Source organism: Ixodes scapularis, unplaced genomic scaffold (genome assembly GCF_016920785.2).
Source record: "Ixodes scapularis isolate PalLabHiFi unplaced genomic scaffold, ASM1692078v2 PGA_scaffold9__187_contigs__length_104089568, whole genome shotgun sequence".
Taxonomy (NCBI): Eukaryota; Metazoa; Arthropoda; class Arachnida; order Ixodida; family Ixodidae; genus Ixodes; species Ixodes scapularis.
The window spans coordinates 12,457,201-12,481,620 of record NW_024609884.1 but is presented as its reverse complement, the minus strand read 5'-3'; the positions used below and the strand labels follow the sequence as shown (position 1 = coordinate 12,481,620).

The window sequence follows — 24,420 nt, the reverse complement described above, 5'->3', positions numbered from 1 at the left end:
TGGTAAATGAGGCAACTGGTGCCTCTCCGGCATCTCCATAGATTCCTCAGAGCAACACACACCAAGAAACTGATCGAACTGAATGCACCTGGCTCAATATGTCTGTTGTGCTGTATGCACCCTGTGTGTACAAGTAATAAAAAGAGCTGCACAGATTCAAAGTGCACCATGCATGATCGGAAGTAGCGAAGTCCTGCTACTGTACTGGGAGAATATGGTATAGAGCGAAGGTTGCAAGTCAGCTGGTCACACAATTAAGCGGGGACATTACCCAGAAAAAAAAAGAAATTCGGCAAAAAAAGTTGCTTTTGAAAAATGCCATATTTACATTCACCGACATCTAGAGAGTATTCTCAGAAAGTTTCATTTGTATACACTACATAGTTATTTTTTTATAAATTAGTTTCAGTTCACTGATGCTAAAGAAAAGGTCGATATTCAAGCCCTTGGAATGTGCTTCTTTCCGTTCCACTTTTTGGCATAAATTTCACCTTACAGTCCAATGTACACTGCGCTTTCCACTTCTGCCCGCCTTCTCCTTTTCTACATGCTCTCCACTTTTTACCTTTCCCCAACTTGGTTCCCCTCGCAGCTTAGGAGAGAAGAGCGCTAAGAGGATTATGTTCCCTGCAGAAAACTGAGGATGTATGTCGCCCTTAAATAGAACTATTGTTTCAGTATGACACTTTGGAGAGACTTAAAAGTTGAGACTTACATGCCGAAATTTTATGGAGCCGTTTATTATGAACTTAGAGTTTGCATTTCAATGTTCCTTTATTATGAAAAATTGTAATTTGCAAAAAACAAAAGAAAACAAATTTCATACTTTTTTTTTTTACCTGAAAAATGCACATTTTCTTAAATTTATTTTCATAGTAACCGGCAAAAGGTATTCCAGTATGCATTTCACCAGAAAAATATGTGGTTATCAACACCATTTCTCATTGACAGATTCATTGAACACATTCCACGCAAAGCTATGCTCTACTTTGTTCTGGGGGTATAGTACCTCACAAAATTGGTTCACAGGGCTGAAACTTAGCACACCCTCCTTGGCTACAAAACACCACCTGCAATTTTCAAGCCGATTGTGTGAGCGGTTCAAAAGTTGACATTCCGAGATAGTGTCCCCCATTTAAGCCCTAGAAAGTGGTACGTCAGTGCACATACCTTTTCTTTTTCTTCAACTATGCTTTATGGTAGTATTTTTCTCATTGAGAGAAAGCTACGTGCAATTGCAGATATCTAATCTACAGCATGTCAAATTTGCAGCATGGGTTTAGCAGCCTTTTCATTCTTTTTCTTCTTGGATGCACTGGCAACCTCAAGCTTCATGTGCACAGGAACAACTCACTGTACAATTCATATTCAATCTGATGAAAACAAAATAGCTGCTCTGCAACTTGTTGGAAATTTCTGACAGATACACATACCAGCTCCCACTTGCCATGGCCATTAAGTAAGGGTTCAATGAATGAGCATAAACAACCAGCAACTTTTCAGTGACGCTTTGGAATAAGCAAAGGAAGCGCGAACCTTGCACTGTTCCAAGAGCTTGGGGTTGTCCAGCTTGGAGGCTAGGTCGAGCATTTCGTGGAAACTCTGCTCTGAGAGTGCAGGGTGCTCCTCCTGGTACTCCTGAAGCAGCCGCATCAATTGACCCAAGCTCTCGGGAGTGGAGGCATCATTCATCTTCATGCTTGACACAAACTTCATGGCGTCCAAAGCCCACTCGTAGCTCTGGGGTTGACGGAAGCAAAGGGATTGACATGCAATAAGGACAGAGCCAAGAAGGGTTAAGTGGATACAACGGTACAACACAGAGTGGCTGCTTCTTCAATCAGGCGAAATGAATTTCAGAAGATAAATCCATTTCATGAAGCTGTGGGATGTGAGCAGTGAAGCGCCCAGTCTCCATAACAATTAGGGGAGAGTCGGGAGGAATGGGACGCTTTTCACAAATGCATTTTAGTTTTGTTTATTATGAACGCAAAAAAGATGGTTGATGGATTATAGTACAAGTCGAAACAAGCTGCGCAAATTCTGCGAAACACAGGTTACTGCCACTTCTAGAGCAACTGCAAAAAAATAGTTTCTAACAGCTAAAATCTGTCCCATTCCACCCGTCCCTTCGGGTGGAGTGGGACATCCTTTGGGAGGAATGGGACGCCAGTAAAATATCGGTCCCAACGTCTTCAGCGGACATTAAAAGCCGATAGTTCCACATCAAACTTGAAGCAAGCTTGCAGGCGCTTCGTTCCCCCAATAGTTTTTGGCGCTGGCAGCTTCTTCACAATATCCGTTATTGGCACAGTCCCTATATCTTCCTGCGGAGGAAAGTAAAACTTTGAGCTCTCTTCTTTCTTTCGAAGGAACTGGACACTGACGTCAGTATTGTCACTACTTTCGACTCTACCCGTGTAATAAACGTCAGATTTTTTCTTACCAAATCTGACAAGGACAAAATCGCCTTTTGTCACTTGAAAAGTTTTGTTTGGGCAATCGGCCTCAGAAATGTCCCGCCTCTCATTATCGGAACCCGACATGTCACTGTCTGAATCATCAAATGCAACGACAACAGTGTCGTCTTCAATTGAAGAACTGAACTCCTTCTGAAGTCGCCGTTTCTTTTTTGGGCGGGTAGTGGCGACAGTCTTAGCTGTGATAAGCGCTCTTTTTTTCAGACTCTGTCGTGCCAGCCTCTCTGCAGCTTCTTGTTCAATCGCATGCTTCTCGGGTGTATCCGTAAGGACTTTTGTCCTACCTTTCTTCCTTCCTTTTTGCCCTGTCTTACGCGGTGCAGCCTTAGGGTAGGGCCTAAGGTCGCTCGGAACAATCCGGCTGGGAGATGCAGTTGACGTCGAGGCTGCGTTGGCGACAGTAGGTGGGAAGACATCTGTAGAGACGTTGCAAGCTCCATGGCCGTTTGTCTCAAAGTTCAAATCACTTTCCAGTCGGCTTGCGCTGTCCGTTTTCTCGGTGATGGTGGCCGTCTGTCGTGACACTTCTCCGCTTACGGACGTTAAGGGTCTGTCAGTGACTGATGACATCATGTAGTCATCCGAAGTGAAGGGCTCGCTATTGAAAGGCCAAATTCCAGTTTTCTGAAAGCCCGAGATTATGTTCTTTTGTGTCACCGTTAATACGTAGGCGGATCCAACTAGTTGTGCAACATTGTGGATGGAGATGGTCTTCCCGGGGTTATTTATGAGCCAATCATTGCAAGCAGCGTTGTACCGAGATTTAAATGGTCCGTACACGGACACATCAAGTGGCTGCAGGCGGTGGCTACAGTGTGGGGGAAAGGTCAGCAGGATGACTCCGCTCTCTTTGGCCTTGTTGATGGTGTTGATGCTCACATGGCTTTCATGATTGTCGAGTATCAAGAGAATTGGCTCCTCCTTCGAGCACTTCGTATGCCTCACAGTGTGCTCTAACGCCAGCAAAAACAGTTCGCTCGACATCCAGCCCGACTTGCTTGCCAAACCGAGGCTTCCTGCCGGGGCGCCTTTCAGAAAAAAATCTTTAAACCTCACGCGTGGGAAAATGAACACTGGTGGCAGGGCGTTTCCGATGGCATTGACAGTGCACAAAACAGTCACCAGTTCGCCGCGTTCTGCGGATGTAACCTGACCGATTTGCTTTTCTCCACGTGCTGCTACTACCTTTGGTGGGTTGTGTGCAGTTGTGAAGCCCGTTTCATCACAATTGTAGATGCGGTCCGGAGTTAGCTTGTATCGGTCGTAGACACTTTTCAGGTTTGAAAGGAAAGCATCGACGTTGTTCTTATTGAAGCTTGTTGCCCGACCCAGACTGGTCGCTTCTGGCGATCGAAGCGATAGCTTGGGATGGCGGTCCATAAAGCCCATAAACCAGTCTCTTCCAGCTACCTTCTTCTGTTCCCATGACGCCGGGCACTTCCTCTTTAAGGCTGTTGCAAACTCGTACGCCAGTGAACGAACTTGCATTCTCGTAAGCCCATAATGCATTTTGCTTGCTTTCAGCAAATATTCTTTCAAGAGTACTTCATCTTCTGTTGTGAAGACCATTCCGCAGACCAAATTGGACTTGAACATGATGCCACCTGTGTCACCGCATTCTCTGTACTTCTTCACTGCTCGGCCAAGCGATGATTTTGATATTTCAAAAGCTTCTGCTACGTCTCTTATACTTTTCTTTTCATCGCACACCAATCTCACAGCATCCAGGATCAAATTGTTCGATGTTTGAGCTCTGTCGGGATGCTTCCTCTTGTAAACCCGCGGCATCTTCCTGAAAATGAAAATGGATCAAAAATTGGCAAATTTAAATATTCACGCACACCAAGCACGCTTAACGTCCTTGCATGCACGTAGCAGCACTCATATTGCTGCCTATTATTCACGTGCTTATTCCGGGTTTCTCGCAAATGTGTACAGTAATCACACCTTTCTAGTGGAGAAACATTGCATTTTATGATGCCCCGTTGGTTTAGCGCGTCTTAACGTCAAGTGTCGCAGAAACAGCCTGTATGTTATTTAACATCACGGCACCAAGCATTTGTACACTATAAATAACAAATAAAAAAATAACTGCTTTCGGAACTAAAGCGGCGCAGCGTTGAAGCTTATTCGCTAGACACAGCACCAGCCGTATGGTGGGGAGGAATGGGACACTGTCCCATTTCACCCGCGACTCAAATGTCCCATTCCTCCCCAGGTGGTTCGCCCAACGAAAAATACATTCAATGGCGCAAATTCTCTTGTTAGGGCTAAACTTGTTATTGCATGAAGCACGACCCTAACGCGTGTTTTCGAAGAAAAATTGGTATCAGCATAGGCAGGGTGGTTTAAAACTGAGAGAGGTGTAATTGAGTAAGCGGATACTTACTTTTGACACGTGAAAAACGAAAGTTGTAGTCAGAGAAAGCTTCGTCCGGTGAAGACGGCCACCATTACAGCCAGGCTATCGGTATGCTAGCGCCACCTCGTGAGCAGCCGATGAACGTGTTTGAACTAACTCCTGGAGAGATAAACGAGCTGTCCCATTCCTCCAACCGTCCCATACCTCCCGACTCTCCCCTATGCATCGTCCAAGAGTCTGGAGGGTATGTAGAAGGGTATGCAGCTTACACAGGAGAACTGAAGTTGCTATTCCGCTGGAACTTGTGTTCTGGATAAAAATTGTTCTTCACTAGTAACCTCCGAACAACCAAAATTGTCTGAAATTTAAATTCCATCTATTTTCCTATAATATGAAAAGCTGCACACGCATATCCAAGCTTGCCCACAGACTAAACTTAGCCGACATTGACAGGCAATGTCAAAACCATTCAAATATAGTGCTCCATAATAAAGAAAATAAAAAAAGCATGGAAAATTATAAGAATCTTTTATAACATCCATATATATGGTCTAAAATATAATAGTACTGGTCATTTTGATATGGCATCCTCTATTAATTCAGGAATGAGTTCCTAGAGGAAACAGTAATAAAAACATGTAAACAAGTTTTTACTTCCTTATAAGGAATTGGACATTTCCTCTTAACAAGCAGTTCTTTCTAAGAATGAACATGATCAGTGTTTGCATAGTTGACTAAAAATTATTCAAATATAATTTGTTATCCGACTGGTTTGAGCAGGAGGCAGAGGAAATGTTGGGATAAACTGGACATTTTGATTATACCATTACATGGAATGGGGCACAAAAACTGCCGACATCTAATTGCAGATGCAGTGATGGAAGTGGCATTTCACATTTGTAGCAGGTTTTGTACCAGGCAAAATATAGGTTTGGAACAGCCACTGATGCTTTTGGAGCAGGTGCCAACATCTGTTACCACATCACTTGGAAATGAAAAAGTGATTGCACCGCTAAATCATTTGACCTTTCAAGTGATAGAGGGAATTCCTCTTTAATACTGAATCATATTACTTATTATCGTTTGTAATAAGGATAGGATGCAAAGGTAATGCACAGCCTTCTTTTTAGAAACAAGGCTCAGGGTTAGGATAGGTTCCATAAGTCATGACCAAGCTGAACACTTCAGCACAACGGCATTTGCCACTAGCACTCACATGGTCCAGAAGCAAGTAGCACCGGGATGTGTCCTCCAACTTTTCCCGTGTGTCTTCTAGCTTCTCTGTGAAGCAGTCCAAGTGGTGCTTAAGCGATGCTGCAAGCTCCTGAGTGCATTTAGCCGCTCCGGTGGCTGGTGACATCATGGCTGCCTCTTCCAAGAGGTCATTTCCCTTCTCGATTTGTCTCTGCAGAAGGAATAAAAACGGACAAATTAATCCTTGCTTCCTTTCACTCAAGGCCAAATCTATGGTGGTATCAACGTTTTTTTTTGTTTTTTTTTTGTGCATGGAGAAGGTAGGAAACACCAGAGGGTGAGCATTTGGGCAAACAGTGTTGTGCCCAGGACAGTAGGATGAATGGCACTTTTATTCATTACAGCATAAAGATGGCTTAACAGGCACATGGCAATGAGCATGGGATTCGTTAGGACCGAAAGTTACAATGACCTGTCGAGGTGCGATTTAAAATTACCGAATATTTGCGCATAATCATTAATTCTATAAGGGTGGGAAGGGAAATTTTATACTGCCGAGGTGTGCCGGCCGATTCGGGTTGATAGCAGACTATCTCGCAAAAGAAACTGTAGGCCAGCGCTCCCTTGACGCAGCATATGCCATCTGTCAGCAGCACTTCTCTCTATGCGAGCATGGTCTGTTTTTCTTTTAACAAGACAAGCTGTTTTTTTTTGTTGTTTTTTTTCAACTGCAAATTTTCACCACCTGCTTGCACCTCTGCAGTAAATTGCAGCGCAATATGTTGAAAAAACGATTTTTGTGGGAAGTCTAAAGTGCCTTAAAAGGTTTACATGATGTAGTTCTTAAACATATGCAAGACAACAACACAGAAACAGCAATACATTGATCTTATTTTAGACAAAAATTCCACGAGGCCTCACAATTTGCACTTTATTTTTCAAGTTTTTTCAAGCATCAATACTTGAACAATATTTATAAATGTCAAGCCCATAAACGGAAAATTGTTTATGCAAAATGAAACATTTATCCGTCAAAATTCAAAGAATCCCCATTAATCTAGCTTTATTAGTATTTACCACGCTAATATACATCAATAACCAAGAAAAAAAAGAAAAAGAAAAAAACATGTGAAGGAGGAAGCAGGAAAAATAGGGCATCACTTATTCCAGGCTTCTGGTTTTATATGCTCATGTATACCCTAACATCCCTAGAGATGCCCCACCCCCGAAGAAAACCCACCCCCATGTTTGGCATGTTTGGCGTTTTTTTTTTTACTCTCAAAATGATTGAGATAGCCCATTTCCAGTAATTGCAGCGCCCTGGCCAATGGTGGCCTCGGCAGAAATGGTGTTGCTTAGCCATGGCGGGGGATTAGCAAACGTTGATGACTGGGAAGAGTATTTTTTGGTTCATCGTCCTTCCCTGGAACCTCAGGTTTTAGCAGGTCATAACATCGAGAACCAGTATTTTTTTACAACTTTTTTATTTTTTTTTTATTTGGACACCGAAAGTTAGCTCACTCCTTATTTTCACCCAATTTGCTTTCGATTTTAGCTGGGCTATCTCTCGGGATAATACGGTAATCCCTTCATTGAATCTTTTCTCAACATCCAATTATTTCAAACGCACCACCTTCTGCAGGTTTTCGCCAACTAAGCTCCGACGAATGGCCCCACATTCTCCACCTGAGTTGTCCTACTACAATCTGACTGGGTCGGTAAAGCAGACAGCTATTGTTTATAGTTCTGCATGAGCCGCGCCCCTCCCGTATTTGCCTGCGCGCACACAGGTAAACAGGAAGATTTTTAACTCTCCGGCTGTTGTCACAACCCGAACAATGAAACAATTTATTTCCCCCATTCCGATACCAGGATTTTTTTTTTTTTTTTTTTTTTTTTTTTCTGAGCACACGGGGCATTGTTTTTTAAAAGTGACAATGGCGCGTAAAATTACAGCCCGCGATAAGCGGCTACGAAGTCCCGATGAAGAATCGTACAGGACCGCGCACGAACCACGGAGAAGCCAACAAATATAGACAAAAACGACCGCGTGCACGATATATTTCGCAACCGCGACCAGCCAACGGCGCGTTTTGAGCGCGCAGCATGATTTATACCCCAGCTGGTTTCTGGGACCGGCCGGCCCGGCCAGCGAGCCACAGCGCGGCTCAAAACTCAACAGAGACGGGCAAGGCAGCAGCAGCGTGGATACCTGGTGCCCACGTTCTCAGCAAAGAAAACAAACAGGGTAGGCCCCTCTCCCGAGCAACTTTCGGAGGGAGAGTTAAATAATCGCCCAGAGGTATCCACCCTGGTGGGAGGTCAGCTAGCCAGGCAGCAATTAGGCCTTCGGCGAGTAAGCGCGTGTGGGCATACCTTAGCCCGTACCGAGTCCGACGGGGAGCTCCAGCTCGCCCACTCCGACGGTGACCCCACGCATTGCTGTCGAACCGACTTCCGCTGTTGCGCAAAGAAAAAACACACACTGCCCGTGGCTCGGATATTAACACGAAATGAAGTACGATGCGAGGTCATTAGGCACGAAAAACGACGGACATAGTCCGATCATCTGAGCGAGGTCTCAAATATAGCGTAATCGCGCTACTAAAGTACGTTGATGTTGTTCCCTGCCTGTTACGCGACGACTAGCTTGCAAGACGAAGCCTACTTTTTGTGGGAATAAAATGGCGCATTCCATTTCAAGCCGAAACCTGTACCCTCACGCCAGTCGGCGCTACAAAGATTGGTTCTATACCTGTAGAAAGGAATGGACCGCTCCTTTATCTAGGAACTTAGTTGGCCACAGTTCACGTCGCAATGGGGACGAGCAGTAAAATAAAGCGGAAACGGTGCGGTTGTCAACCTGTTACAACGACGGCCGCGTAATCTCCAGTGGAAAGCACAAGTCGTAAGATAACGGATGAGCCAATACACATCTCAAAGGTGCCTCCCATCACGCGTTATCTCACATCGCCAGCTGTTCCGAGCGCCGGATCTCGAATATGCTAAGCGCACCGCTGATTAAAGCGGGAACGCTTTTGACAGACGTCCCAAGAGGCCAAGTGGTCGACCGCGTTTACAATCTTTTCGACAGACTGCAAAGGCGTCGGGCGAAAGTGGAACACCGCGGATATCTGCTACATGCCAACCGCCGGCGTGAACTTTGAACTATCGAGGGCTAATTGTTTCGTGCAGCTCGACAGGAAAGGTCGCAACCTCAGGATCCGAGAAAATAATCAGACCGAGTCAACTCCCTGAATGTGACCCCAATCGCGCACCATCGCGACTGCGATCCTCTGCGCACTCGAAGCGAATGTCAAAAAGGGGGAACGCATACCAAGGAACATTCGAAAGCTCCGGTCTAGCTTTAAGAACGGCGATAACAAAAAGGAAGAGTCGCTACCCTACCGGAAACCCTACAAGATGTAATCTCATTCCTAATCTAACGTGCATATGTGGGAAATGCACTAAAATTTAAATGTGAAAGTTTACCACAAATCTGAATGTTTAAAATGAGAAAACAAAAATAAAAACCGATGTGTATTCTGATGTCAGTGGTGTCGAGCTGCACATACGAGAAACCGCATGAATGAGCGGTTATGATTTTTTTTATTTTTTATATGTGGCTGCATACACAATTCAGAGGTGCGGCAACACCGTTATTGCTCTAACTGGTCAGGTTCCAGATTACTCATATCCCTTAAGGCTGACTTCGCCTGCATCATATTTTATAAACTACCCATTTCCCGGCGTCTCATCTACTCCGGTGTTTCCCATAGCAGCAATACGCAATAGTTCACTTCTGTACACATTGGTGCTATCATGCGCATTGGTGCTCATTCATAACTTGGTTCTATCCCCAAAGTTGGCTTCACCTAAACGACACATTTGCCTCTTCCGCCAGAATGCAGCTTCGCTGCAGTGTTCCTAAGAGCATCAATGAACAACTACAGAGTTGCGCGTAGTGGGGCCACAATTTACACAGTCGCTTTTGACTGCGTTTAAGACTGCTTGCGTCGAGCTGTTGCTAGGGTGATCCTTACGACGAGCCAATGGGCAGGCGCTGCACTCCACGACGCAACGCAGTCGACGCAACTGTGTGAACGAGACTTAACTTACTGAGCATGACCGTGTTTCTCAGTGTGATTGGGCTTCCAGTGTCCAGCAGGGTATGTAAAAGTTTTAGTGTATCGTTACGATGACGATACCCGATACTCCGTCGACGCCTTTGCGCCTGCGTCATATCGGAGGCATCGGAACGACCTGCTGAAACTCGAAAACCTGGAAGCTCCTCCCACCTTTCCACTTTAGCCGAGCGAACGCTGGATGGGCGACCTCCTCTCCAACCTTCGCTCTGCTAAAGTGAAAATAGGTGGGAGGAGCTTCTACTTTACTCTTAAACTGTCATTAACTGTAGTGATTGTGTGTCCGTGGATAGACGATCTAACAAAGTGCGACGACGCAAGTACTATTTTAGATAAAACGCGAGTTGCATGTCGATTACGTCAAAGCTGGACCTTTTTGCTTCGTCACCAACCTACTTCTGAATATTGTACTCTCCCTTGCAAAGAAGAGAAAAATCTACCGCCAAGCTATGTTCCAACTTTTTTTTTTTTTCGTTAGAAAGCAAACGTTTACACCTTACCGTATTCGCAAAGCGGCTGCCGTTTGAAAAACAAAAATGGCCTAGCGTCTCGCTTCAAGAAAATACACACTAACCAAAAAAAATATGCGGGAGCTCCAGAACGCCCAGAAATCTCAATAAAAAAAAAAGAAAAACAACAACAAAAAAAAGTTGGTCTTTGTCGAGAAGCGCTCATGGCGCCAGCAGCCGACCCCCGAAAGGAAACAGCGTTCTTCCGAAGCGAGCCAACCTTCCGCGAACGTTACAGCGCTTCTTCACCCTTGACCTCCCCCGGTCTCGGCCGTCTGCGGACCGAGTCGAAGAGGCGGAGAGAATGTGCCTTCCTGTCTTCGAGACTTTTCCTCACGAGCACGTCACCATCTGGAACCCACGTGTGCCGCACGTGTTCTCTCCGTGTATTTTAAATGCGAGCCTGCTGCTTCGACAGTGAAGGGCGCAGTCGCCATTGAACGGCGACAGCGCGACGACGGGGTGTTCATACCACGGAAGATTTTACTAGAGATACTTTCAGGAGCCACGTCATGGCACTAACCAGATGACGCTACGGGAGAGCGTGGAGGGGCACTAAGAAAACACATGAAGTATAGAATATGTCAAATATTTCTTTATTGAAAGCGCGGAAGAGACGGGGACAAAGACCGACCTGTATAAAAAGCTCTCCCCCTTTTTTACCCTTACCCGCTGAGTTTTGGTTGGGTAACTGGCTGGGACGGAGTTCGGCAACGGCAACAAAGCGTTTTATCGAAAGCATGTGCAGGTCTGTCTTCGCCCATATTCGTTTTGTGATTTTGCTTACTACTAACACGCTAGTTAAGTCTTCATTTTGGAGATGTCAGACAAAACTTGCACACAGCTCGCGCCCTTCTGCGTCCGTCTTTGAACCTTCCATCTCTGTTCATTATCACCGAGTAAAAACTAAAACACGCTCTCAAAACCATATAAACTCCGTGGGACTCACCGAAGTACCCCCGCCACAATCGAGGGCAAAACAAAAGCGGAGGGATCGGCGAAACAGGGTCCCAACACGTCCGCGGTTTGCGAGGACGGCAAGACCAATCACCCATCCGAAAAGCCGAACGTTGGAATTCCCCATTTAGCTGTCAAAGCGAGAGACTAACAAAGGAAGCGAGAAGAGGGGGTAGAGGAGGGGGGCGCAGACACAACGCTGCAGGTGTCGCCGCCATCAGCAGTCTTTCGCGGGGGCCTTCCTCTCCCCATTCAGCCTGTTGGCGTAGGTCGGCGTCGCCCCCCTCCGCTCAGCATTTATTCCGTCACTTCCTTCAGGCGTCGGGAGCCCGCTCCGTTCTGTCAACTCAGCTGTGTGTATCAGCATGTTTCGGTCATTCCAGACAGGACGCTAATCTCGACAGAATCGAAGGAGAAACGTGACTTGAGGCTCCGTGCCGGCGAAAGCGGCCGTGCAGGTGCAGAAAAGGGACGGGGGGGGAGCAAACGAAGCGACAAGCAAGCACAGCAAAGTCCCACACGAAATGAAAGGACACGCCGCAACCGGCCTCCTGCGCGCCAAGAGCAGAAAGGGAAGACCAGATGGACACAGAGACGGCAGAAGAGAGAATGAGCGCAGTGCTTGACCTCGAATTTCGGTGACCACGACGGGGGATCCGCCGCGGTCACAATGAAACGGCAAGCAGCAAGCGCGGAGGCGACACAACGCCGCGGGATTTCACTTTCGGGGGGTACCTACTATCTATTCCACCGGTCGAGGAGCGTGGGACACCCAACGGCGAAACGGCCGAGACAGAAGATCAGGGGAAGGATCGAGAGTCTTTCACGATCCTTCTCCTCACCATTCCGTGTGGCATTTGAGTTGGAAAAGTGTAGCGCAGCGCGACTGAGAGTAGTACATGCACAAACGCAAGAGCGAGGAGACGAATTCTCGCATGCACTTTAAACAATTCATAAGAACCAAACAAACTGTGGTCAAGAAGAGTGAGCGTGCACAACATTGATGGGCGCTCAAGATGCGCACGTGTGCCCATAATTTTGACTAACCTCCTTGCTTCGAGTGCATAGCCGCGGAAAGTTGCCCAGGAGTATAGCGCGGTGAATGCGGCTACGCGTAACAGCAGTTAAATGCGCCCGTGTACAAGGGTTTAAGAGATTGCAGCCAACGCCTGCAGTACTAGAGCTGCTGTGAGAAGAAAAAACACATTGTGCCATAAAGGAAGTTATCTCCCTAGTATCGCGCTGAAAAATGAGGTTATCTCCTTGTGTATTTTTCTTCCGCGAGCCCGAGGAAAGTCTGCCCTACACGACGTCACGATTGCTTCACTGGTGGATAAACAACGCAGAAACAACTTGGTTCTGAATGGCTGTCACATGCACCGTAAAGATCGATTGAAAATATGTTTATCAATGCAGACCGTAAATGTAACGAGAGCCCGAGACCAAGAAAGGCGATTTCTGCAGTTTCCCCCATCTTGCAGACATAGCGTTTCACACGCGTCGGCGACGTCAGAGGGAAAAAGAAAAGAGCGGCACACGCCACATCTTACAGCCAATGGTAGTTTCCAGCGCGTTTTCCCTTCGGCGAAGCAAAAAATGAGGGGGGGTTGCACAGCTCCCTCCGTGACGCACAGCAAAAAGTCGAAGTCAACATAATAGACGTATGACAATCCGATCCTACAGTCGGTAACAAGTCAAGAACGAAGTGGAAGCTCCTCCCACCTCTTTCCACTTTAGCAGCACGAATGCCGGAGAGGAGGCGACCTCCTCTCCAGCGACCACTCAGCTAAAGGAGGAGGAGGCGGGAGGAGCTTCCACTTCATTTTTGACCAGTCACCGACTGTAGTCGGCTATTTTGCCGGTCGGATCCCGCAACACATTATCCTTCTAGTAAGCGAAAAAAAAAATGTTTTAGCGTATATCTTTGAGAATGAATGAAGGCTCGCTATGTTGTTCAGACATGGTAGATTCGTGCTGGCAACTAGCATCACACGCTTTTCTTTACGTTTTACCCACATATATTTTATATCAATCGGAGTAATTTGTCGACAGGGAAAATAAATAAGAGTCGCGCTTACGGTCGTGTCAGAATAATAAAACAAAAAATAAAATCCGGCTTTTCGGCTAAGTGGAATGCACAGACAAATTTCACGACGAGTCAGTCACGTTGCAATTCATCCAATGTCCGCTCATAAAGTAACACGTGTTTAGTAGACATTAGTGTTATAAATTAAAACTACCGACGCTGGCATTGTGAAAAACCGAGACCCGAGGAACAAAGAGTGAGCAACAAACAAATAAACTTAAAAACACAGCTTTCTGTAAGTAGTTCATATTCTTTGTTTCTAGGTCTCGGGTTTTTCGCAATGCTGAAACTTAACTAGCTCGCCTGTCCACCCTCCGTCATTTGTACCAAAGACGACTTCAACAACCAATCAATAATGGAGTGCCGACAGTCAACGACAACTCTCGAAGACGATGTGAGCCCAGTTCTCGGGTTTGACACCGCGTCTCGAGACTTCTCGTTCACTCCAACGAGACATCAACGGGCAAATGGGTGGCGACGCTCCACGACTGCGATGACAGCGACTCCCAAGAACTATGGCAAGCACTCACAGCGAAGCCGAAGACGACGCTGCACCTCTGCAGCAACCTCTGCGAGGCGCTGCGCAGAAAGGCGGACCGCAGCTGACACGCGGACAGCGCGACCGCGCCGAGCATCCGGAAACCTCGGGCACCATGATGACGAAGTAGAGCACCGTCCGACGGTAGCGTCGTCGCCACTTCACTCCAGCGACCGGCGGCGGAGTCGTCCCGATCGTCGCGCTTCATCGTCGAGTCCCGCGACGGGCACGAGGAGGAGGCACAGCCCGGCCGAGCGCCATCCCAAAGACTGTTCCCTCGGTTTCCTCCTTATCGGAGCGTCGCCAGGAAATGCGAGAGTCAACAGCGTCAGAGGCAACAGAGGGCCGACTACCGCCTCCGCGCTGAGAAAGAGTGCGGCGAGCTGCGAAAGCGTCGCAAGGCCGCTGGAAAGGGCGGCCCAATGTGCGCGCTAATAAAACGATAAAAACGCGGGGGAAGGACCATTGTACGAGCAGATAAACCGTGGGCGAACGGGCGCCGATAACGGCTGCTGAACTGGGACCACACGCTCGTAACCTTGCCCTCTTTGAATCGGGGAGAGGCCACTGGAAGCAGCGGTCTCCCAAGTTGTCTCCTTGCAGCCAAGAGGCCGGCGTGTGTCTGCTCACCCCGAGCGGATTTACAGTGCCATAAACTAAACTGTCGCGACAGAGAGGGCGCCAGCGATAGCGGAACGCTAGCGACGTCATCGGTCACTTTTGCTTGACTCACTCCACTAGTGTGTTCCTCTTGTCGCTAAAGATCGACAGCGTTCCTTGTGAACCAACGGCTGTATTTCCTTTGCCGACAGTAAGTCCCAGTGCACCACATATGGCATAGGGTCGCTAGTACTACACCCACCTGCCACACCGCTTACCCGCTTTCCTCTTCTCCTCCTCCTCCCCTCCCTCCCTCCCTCTGGGACGGAGGGGAGTAAGAACGCACCCTTTCAGTTCTGTTCCTTCGTCGATGCGTCTCGCCACGACGGCCGCAAATGCCGAGTCGCGTCTGTCATGGTTGCGTCTTCCTCGCCACTCTTTCACGCGCGACGCCTAACTTGTCGCGTAACTTTCGGATCGGTGTAAATATTGATGGAATCAAACAGCACCGCATCAACCAGCTCTAGGCGAACCCCACCACTGCGCAGCTGATGATGACATAGGCTACGTTTCCATGAATGCGATCGTAGCGCATCGAATCGAGCAGGGACCAATCGCACGCAGCCTGTCTTCCTACTTCTTCCTATATCTGGTACCAATCAAAATAGTCAAATCTCGATTCGATGCGCAGCGGTCGCATCCATGTAAACGCAGCCACAGAGGGCTACTCGATTCTAAACCATATTACACGCCCCCAACTTTCGCACGGATTGCAAGCTGTCGTTGGCAAACAACTCTATGATTTCAGGGATGATACTTGGGCTATTTGTGTTTGTCATCTCTTTCTCTCTCTCTCTGCTCAACAGTCGCGTATTTAATTTCACTTAGCAAGATTTTCGCGCAACGATGTTACAAACACAACTGTAATTGTTTTTTTTTTTTTTTTGTTTGTTTTGAGTCCTACATTTGAAGATTCTCGCATGGCCCCAAGACGCAATTTCAGACTCTCGCACGCAAAATAATAGCGCCCTGCAATTCGGTAGGAACAGAAAGTGTCGCTAAAACGTGAAGAAGAAAAAAAGAGGCGATGCGTGCCGTGACGGTCCAATGAAGCGTACTAGCAAAATAGGCGAAAAAGCCCCGCATGCAGATCTACATCTTCAGCACCGGGGTCACCGCGTTGACACGCACGATCCGAAGTGGAGAGCAGACTATCGCTAACAGGAAGTTTCGCCGTAAGCCGATAGCCACAAACCTTTTCCGTCTGGTCGCGCGTGTTGACGCGCTCGGCGAATGAGGAATAGAAGACGCATAGCACACCGCCAATCTACATCTTCGGTGCCGAAACACGTAGGCACCCATTCGAAAAAGACAAGCTCGTTCTTGAAATTGATATCACCGTCTTTAAAACAAAGCGCGGATACAGCGACGTGCGATATATGCATCCCTTATCAACCATATCCTTACCTTAATTTTTATTTTATTTTCCTCGTTTCGAAAAACACATAAACGTTTTTTTTTTTTGTTTTTTTTTTTTTCACCGACGTATACGCAAAGCGAGCGTTACACTATGGTGCCCGACTGGTGTGTTCACCGCGTCCAAAAAAGTGGTCCCACGACTTCCGTCCGATGACGTCACGGATGTGTCATGCTGTCGCCGACCGCGATCCTGGCGGCGTCACGAGAACGGTGGTCGATGTGGCCGATGCCTGTTCTGCTTCAGGTCGTTCTCCAGCTTTGACAGTTCACGGAAGCTTCGGCAGCCAGGAGTTGGGACGCGTGCGACGACAGCGACACTCGCGTTTGCTCGCGCTTTTTTTTTTTTTCGGAACTTCTACGAACAACCGCCAGGATCGCGACATCCGACAGCATGACACTCCGGCTTCCGTGACGTCATTCGTTGCCACTTCGGAATCACCTCCGACGCATGAGCAAAATCTTTATTTGTACATGACAGATGAGAGCTTAACTACCCAGAACACAATTTGCGGCTCGAAAGTCGTTTTTCGCGGTCGGATGAAGTTACGTGACTTCCGCAATTCTCTCCTCCTCTACGTGTCTTTTTTCTCCCCAGTCCAGTTACGGTTTCGGTTTCAAGCAGTTGCGCTTTTTTTACTTCATTAAAAACATACGTGACGCTGTAGAAAAATATTGATCGGGTAGTCTTCTGACACCATAATAAATCACCTAACAAAAAAATAAATATATCTTCTTTTTTTGGGGGGGAGGGGGGGGGGGGCGCGCGGGGGGGGGGGGGCAGTGTCCATTTAAAATGTATTATGGACAAAGCTCCTTTTTGTTAACCAAACGCTGGCGGAGCAACCGTCTCAAACGCCAAACCCCATTACGTGACGTAAAAACAAAGAACGCGCTTTACTGTTTTCAAAATCCAAACGAACTTGCTCAAGAGGAAGCACGCGAGTGTTGATAAAACCGCCGATCAAAAAGAGAAAAAAAAAAATCAAAGAAACCAAGACCATAGTTTGCTCCTCGCGTTGCGTCATGGGCTCCAAAAACCAAAAACTCATGGACCTCAACCGACTGCAGTACATTTCCCGCCCTGCAGTCTTTTGAAATCCATGAGAACGTTATACATAGTATCAGAGCACTGACGGATAAGCACATTGCCATCTGAACTATCGCAGCAATTAAAATGAGTATTCCTCAACTTCATAAAGATTTTTGAATACTTGTAGTCCATTTACAATTTTAGTTTGAGCGACATGAGAACCATCCCGAAGTTCTCCCAAGCCACTTTTTGTTTTTCTCGTTTATTTATTGAATTTGTAGCTCCAGCGCCTAGCGCGAACACGCGAGCGAACTCGTACGCTGAAGAGCTCTCGAGAACATCGCGCTCGGTGTCCCAGGACATTACACTGACAACTTTCAACCTCGGAAGATCAAGCTAGTACATTTGAAAAATGTGGTCACTCGATTATTTTCGTTAGCCGTCCTATCAGCGACACCCACTAGGGACGATCGAAAACCCGCATCCTTGAGCGGCGCGGGAAGTGCCATCTGTTGACGCGGCGGCCAACTGCCAAGGGGTCGCATTTCTGCGGGGGCAATGTGGGGAAGAAAGCCTCGCTGGCAAGCGGTCGAAGTGGGGCGTATAACTCCCACCCGTGCAAACAAACTGGCGCCGCTGAAACTGGGTTGCCGTCGCCACACAACTCTCACGTCACGGCCGAAGGAGACGCAACCAAGGTTTTCCCCTCACAACTATTTGCGGCGGAGTCTCCAATAATTCCGCTCCAGTAGGGGAGACCAACAAACAAAAGCCAAAGCGTGGAGCCATCGCGAACGGCAGCAGTGTATACACACACACGCCGCGAGCCACGACCGGGAGTTGGGACTCTTCGCCAAAATACACACACGGCCCTCGGCACGTCGAGCAGCTCCTGAAAGGAGGGCTGTTGTTTTCGAAGAGGTCGGAGAGCTCGGGGTGAAAGACGGCGGGGACAGGGATAGACCACCCGAAAGCCTAGATTGCGGACCCCGGATTAAAGAGGCGCCGGGAATGCGAGCAGGCCGGAGGAGCACACTGCCGGCGAGAATAGGCGCGCCCAGATCCCGCCACTCGGGATTCGGTCCAATCAACGAAACATTCCTCGACTTCCGACATAAATCGTCAGTCGCGCCAACCAGATCACAAAGCAACTTTTCGATACCTTTGTTCGTTCCCTCCCCCCCCCCCCCCTTTTTTTTTGTACTGTATATTTGAGCTGACTTTGGCGATTAACATATTAATGTTTTAAATGAGCCAGGCAGTGTGCAGCATATAGAGTTCCCGTTATTACCTAAGGTGATTTCACTGTTAGCCAACTTGTCGAGGGAGCGTTGACGTATGGCGTTTCGTGTATCGGTCGTTAGTTTCTTTTGAAGCCCGGCATTGAATGAAACGAAAGAAATACGGCAGACTGCGTCATCCTGCACTCAACGCTAGTTGTTTCCATTTACGTTGCCCCGAATAACGCGGTAAAAATGAACTCGGCTTCAGGCGTACGAGCAGTTCGTTCGTAATCTAAAATTGCGATCTTGGGAGGATGAGGTCACAGGAGCAGCGAATGGAAACTTTGGTCGAGAGACCGGTTTTTAAGGCGTCAATCGTATTAATGCGCAGTATAGGTACACGCGCACAAACTCATAACGCTAATAACATTTTCTAAATTAAAATGTGAGCCACACATCTTGTATTACACCGAGCGAGCCGTGCGTCAATCGGTCGGTTCAATACTCGGAGAGCACGGGCCGTTGACGTATAGTTACCTCGTAATACTTAAAGGCAATACTCAAACCGTGGAGACAATTAATATTGCGTGTAAACAGGGCACGGCCTTCATAAGCGCAAACGCTCACGTCTACACAGTGCACGTATTATTAATGGTTTCCGATGACGCTAGTAGATCGTATTTCCATAACGAGATTGCGAGGCTTCGTCGTCAGTTCGTTAATAACTGTCCGAATCCTCAAAAAAAAAAAAAAAAAAGAAGAAAACACTGCAGAGTAGAGCACGGAATACACGAACGAAATAAAGCGCCAATAATACGCTAGTATCCCATGGCAACACCGTCAAATTTTAACCGCTACAGCCGAACCCCTACCCCCCCCCCCCCCCTTTTTCCCTAAAAAAAGAAGAAAAAGGCATTATGTGCAAAGCGACGACTGCGACGCAGAAGGCGGAAGAGGGCCAAGCGACCTCCAAAACGCGGCCCGGAGCGCCAAGCCCACAGCTTGTCCTATCTTGGGACGGCCGAGCACCAAGGATACACGCGCGCCAGACGCAGCAACAGCGGCAGCCGTCTTTACGGCGCCTCGTGTGGCTCGCCTTATGGCCGGAAGCCATCCAAAGCCGGCTCGGGTCAAGTTTGAGGCCAGGCTTTGCCTTCTTTTCTTGGGCTGCGGTTGGAAGCCGCGAAGAGTACAAGTAAAAGAAACGCGGAGTCGCGAGGCACTGACGAGGTTTCCGTTTCGTCTGCCAGTGTTGTTTGGTGGGGGAGTTGCCGGGTAGACCGGAAATACGGATGAAGTGTCAAGAGTCAGAACGCTTCCTGTGTGCAGAGGACGGTAGCTTCAAACGGCCAGCCGCCGTGGTGTCCTCTCCCGAGGCTGGAAGAAGCTGTAAGCGTCCCAAGTTCACCTTACGAAAGTCTTTCTCGCGTGCCTGCGGACGATTTATAGGAACCCAAGGACAGGGACGACGGAGTCATCGAAAGAACAAGACGATCGATTAGGAAAATTAGATTGCGACATGACACGCAACCCTCACACACTGACCGTGTTCTCGTTGCTTCACGTTATGGTGCAATCCGTCAGACAAAGTCGGTGCCCAAATCAAGGAATCAACTTCGAGGCATTACCCAAGAACTAAGGAACAGGCTGTAACTAACTGCTGGCCGATGCAAGTATGAAAGACTGTTCCAGGATGATGATATATGCATGAAGCCGTCACGGACGTTTCCGCGAGTAGCATACCTCACTGGAATAGAAGAGTAGAATGGAGGCCTAGCTATGCACGTGCATGCATCGGCGGCGTGCGTCTGCTACCCCAGAACGACGCCTTTTAGAAGCAAAAACGTACGTTTTGATTTCTCAGTTTCGGACCTTTGTAGGCCCGACGAGCCTCGGGTGACGAGAGTCCACGTTTTCGGTCCAGCGAAGCAGAGCGAGTATGTTAGGTGCGAGGCCTATACGTATCAGACGCCGGTATCGCCGTCCCACATTCACAACGTGCACTGCACCACCGGCGCTTATTGCACGACGTATCGAATGTAAATATCAAAGAAAGTTCCGGCAACGAGAACGCTGATCTCCAGGACCTTACAAACAAAAGTTTAAAAAAAAAAGCCAGCTCAGAAACATTACTGTCTGGAATATTAAAATCGATCATTTTTAATAAACTCGAAGGTTGCAGAACGATAAGTTCCGCTCACTTAACGACGGGGATTAAGGTCGCTTAGCCGTCTAAAGGGGAGGGGAGGGGAGGGGGGGGGGGGGGGGGGGGGGGCGAAATTGGGCTAATGAAGGAGGATTGCATTAATTCAGCCTGTGTACGTCCGGTTACGCTCAGTTTGTCAGCCAGACCGCGGCGGGTGCCATTACTCCCGTTCCTCGCGCTCGGGAGAAAGGGGTTTTGCTCGCACAGCTTGCATACCAGCGGGCGAATCAAACAGCAGTGCGCATGCTCGAGCTCCACTCTGCTCGCGGTATTGGCGACATGCGCGATCAAAAGCGTCGCTGTGGTCGGCCCTTCACGATTGGCCGAATACTGACTATGACGGCAGCAAAGGTTTTCTCATCGACAGAAATACGAGTAATGTAAGAACTTCAATTTTGACGGTGTTGGCAGTGTTGGTTTCAGAGCGCAGTGATCTCAAGCTTCAGCCATGCTAATTATAAACACCGTCGAACTTGTTGTTCGTAAGGTAATGACGTCAGGAGAGGAAACCACAGGAGGGCGCCTCCAACACATCTCGCCGCTAATATAGAGTTAACGCGGCCACGTGAACCACTTTGATGTGTGCTTGGCGACCACACGTGCCAGTATACGCTCGACGTCGGAGTGGCACAGAGCCTTCGTCAAACGAGGGTTCTCCTTTTGGCGAGTTTGGCGTATCCCCAAATTTCCAAGGAAAAAGAAATATATATATATATCAGTGAATAACTCCAACTGCGTGATCGATCCAGGACAAAAAAAAAAAAAAAAAAACTGACCTTCATCATTGATGGTTTTCATTTCTTTGATATAAACACGCGCCCTAAAACGCCTAATTAAAAAGTAATTGGCGAATTTTTGTTAATTAGTCATCTTCTAGTTGCATTCTCTCTCGAACATAATGTCCGCCTGGCCGTAGAAATAACTCACTTGCACAGACTCCACTTGTGCAGCTTTCGAGACTTTTTTTTTTTTTTTTATTTTGTTTTTTATTCTGTATTTGATTAAAAAAAAATATCCGCATATAAGGCACTGAATAGAGAGTCATACTGAGAACAATTCACAATTGGCGTTCGAAAATCGACTATTCAAAACTGAAATCACAGATGCCCGATGTACACTGTTGGTGATGTGACAGCGTTGCACCTTTGTACGACCGCGTGGATAAGAAGGCCGTGGTGCTGGGTCTTCTATACGTCACCCATGCACAAGCGGCCAGAGCGGGCCACACGCGCGTCCCAGCCAAACGAGACGTAGAAATCGTGTCCAATCTGTGTTCCGCTCTGGCCGCTTGTATAGTGACGTAGACAACACATCACCATATGGCCTTTGCTATCTACAGGCGATGCTGACCGTTGCCGCTCTGTGTTGCGTCTCGTTCTCGTAAACTGCATCCCGGACTTCAGTCGCGCTTTTACATTCCCACATGCGTTCCACTGAGCGTGCCAGCCGTTTCTGCGGTCTAAGTATCGCGCGTAAAAGCAGCACGCTCACAGCTGCAACTGTTAAGGTTGCATCGTCGCTTTCGACATCCCGACAACGAGCCAGTGTGGGGCGGGAGAGCGCAAAGCAAGACGCAACACTGTAGGTGGTTGTTACGTTTCACAGCCGCTAACGGTTAGACTACGCGTTGGTACAACTAAGGGCCCACAAGATGAAAATTATAGGAGACTCGCACGATCTTCAATTTAAACGAGGCCGAAAGCGCAAGGGTCGTTCCACTAGTGTTTACTTTCTATTGTTCTCGCAAAATCCCGCGTGAAACTTCACCGCACAAACATCGCCTTTCTCAGTTCTGAAAAAAAGTAAAAACAATGAGCGCTTTTTCCAAAACGCACGCGCGTTCCTGCGAGAGAAAAAAATTACTAAAAAATTGCGAGGTGCGAAATGAATTTGACGAGACACCCCCCTCCCCTCCCCTCCCCTCCCCCTCCCCCTCCCCCCCCCATATCGCGATATCTCTCGCCGCCATAACTTGGACTTCGCGCCTTTGTGAGGGTTCCTGAGATATCGGTAAACACAGTCCCAAGTGAGTACATCGCACGGCGAGCTGCAATTACGTATTATATGTGTACACGATCGAGATAATCGGCGCAGGCTACGGGCAAGAAACGCGTCCGGAGAAGGTCAGGCGCAGCTCCGCAGAGCAACGCGAACGCGGAAAGGTATACAGACAGTGCCGCAACGATCCCCACACCCCCCGTGCACCGCCCAACTATCGATTCAATTTTTTTCTTCTTTTTTGTCGCGAGCCATTTATCGACCGGTGCGGTTCACCCGCCCATTTTGGAACCACGCAAGGTCATTGCGGAAAAAAGCTGGGTCGGTCACCTTGAGCGGTAGACACACCGCGTTTTCCTATTTATAGAGGGCGGCCCGGGTGACCCCGTGAATTTAGAAGGCGAAACATTACGCTCGGCACGGAACGACTGGCTCCGTCGTGAAGCTCCGGCGGTCGTCATCGCGGCTCCTATGCATGAGCAGCGCAGGGCGTGGCTTATGATGTTAATTTACGCTTCTTGCTTCGTGATTGGTCCTTCGACGTTCTCATCAGCTAATGCCGCTTTCCCATTGGCTACCGAGAGATATTGAGATGCGCGGGACTCGTCACGCCCTGCGCTTCTTTACCTCTTCACTGGCTATTAGTGCCGAGATGTTTCGCTGGCGCCCTCTCGTGGCTTCCGTTCGTGACGTCACGCCCAGAATTCGCCTCGCCGTGACGTCACGAGTCGTATCATCTTGACCACTCAACATCGCCCGTTGCGAACTACAAGTTCGATGGTGTGTGTATAAAAATAACAATGAAAGGTCGGAGTCATCGCACTCTTAAATCAACATCGTCACAGTTGACACTCTGACACTGCGCTGGTCTCCATCGATAAAAAAGAAATTAAGACGAATAAAGACGTTGCAGTGAGCGAGAGCGAATGGCGATAATACAGCGACGCTTTTGGACGCGCACGTCCCTTATGGAGTGCTCTGCAATGTGACCCGGAGGACAAACACACAACTGGAAGAATAGAATGTGACCCGGTGAAAGTCGAGCGAGAGAGAGAGAGGGAGAAAGAGATACGATGATATTCTGGACCAAGAAAAAACTCAGTTATCAGGGCACATATTCGATAACATACTCACCGTTGTGCGCGCTGTTACATAAAATGCGGGATCTGCTCTCGCTTGCCGTTTCCGTGTGGAAGTTAGCAAGCATTGAACATTAAAAAAAGTCTACAAAACTAGTACACACATTGTTGAGCTTAGAGCTGCACCCATCGACGCGAAATGAGGTTTTGCTAGACTCCCAGAAAATAAAAAGTAATCCCCCCCACTTTGTCTTTTCTTTTTTGGAGTTTGGGCAATTAATACGAAACAACCCTGTGCGAAAAACAGAACCGATTCTCCTCACAAAACGTTCAGCGTAACTAGGATAGGGCCAGCTTAAAATTGGTAAACGAAAGAACGTAAAACGTTTTTTTACGCTTTTTCGTCTCCCCAGTTCAAGATGGCCCTATCCTAGTTAAACACCATCTAGCTCAACTGAAGCCCGGAACTTGGTTCAGCATTTTCATTTTCCTTCCTTTTTTTTTGCATCTTTTTTTCCTCCCCCACATGCAGAG

General features: G+C 47.9%; 1 protein-coding gene across 1 annotated transcript in view; it reads right to left on the bottom strand.

Moving 5' to 3' along the window:
- LOC8036433 (puratrophin-1) overlaps nucleotides 1-24,420 on the bottom strand; it is a 164,026-nt gene that overhangs the window by 18,652 nt on the left and 120,954 nt on the right. The window contains exons 10-11 of the mRNA XM_042287382.1: nucleotides 6,059-6,247; nucleotides 1,537-1,740 (exon numbers count right to left, since the gene is read on the bottom strand). Of these exons, the coding sequence (XP_042143316.1) occupies nucleotides 1,537-1,740; nucleotides 6,059-6,247 (393 nt within the window). The remainder of the gene's footprint in view (nucleotides 1-1,536; nucleotides 1,741-6,058; nucleotides 6,248-24,420) is intronic.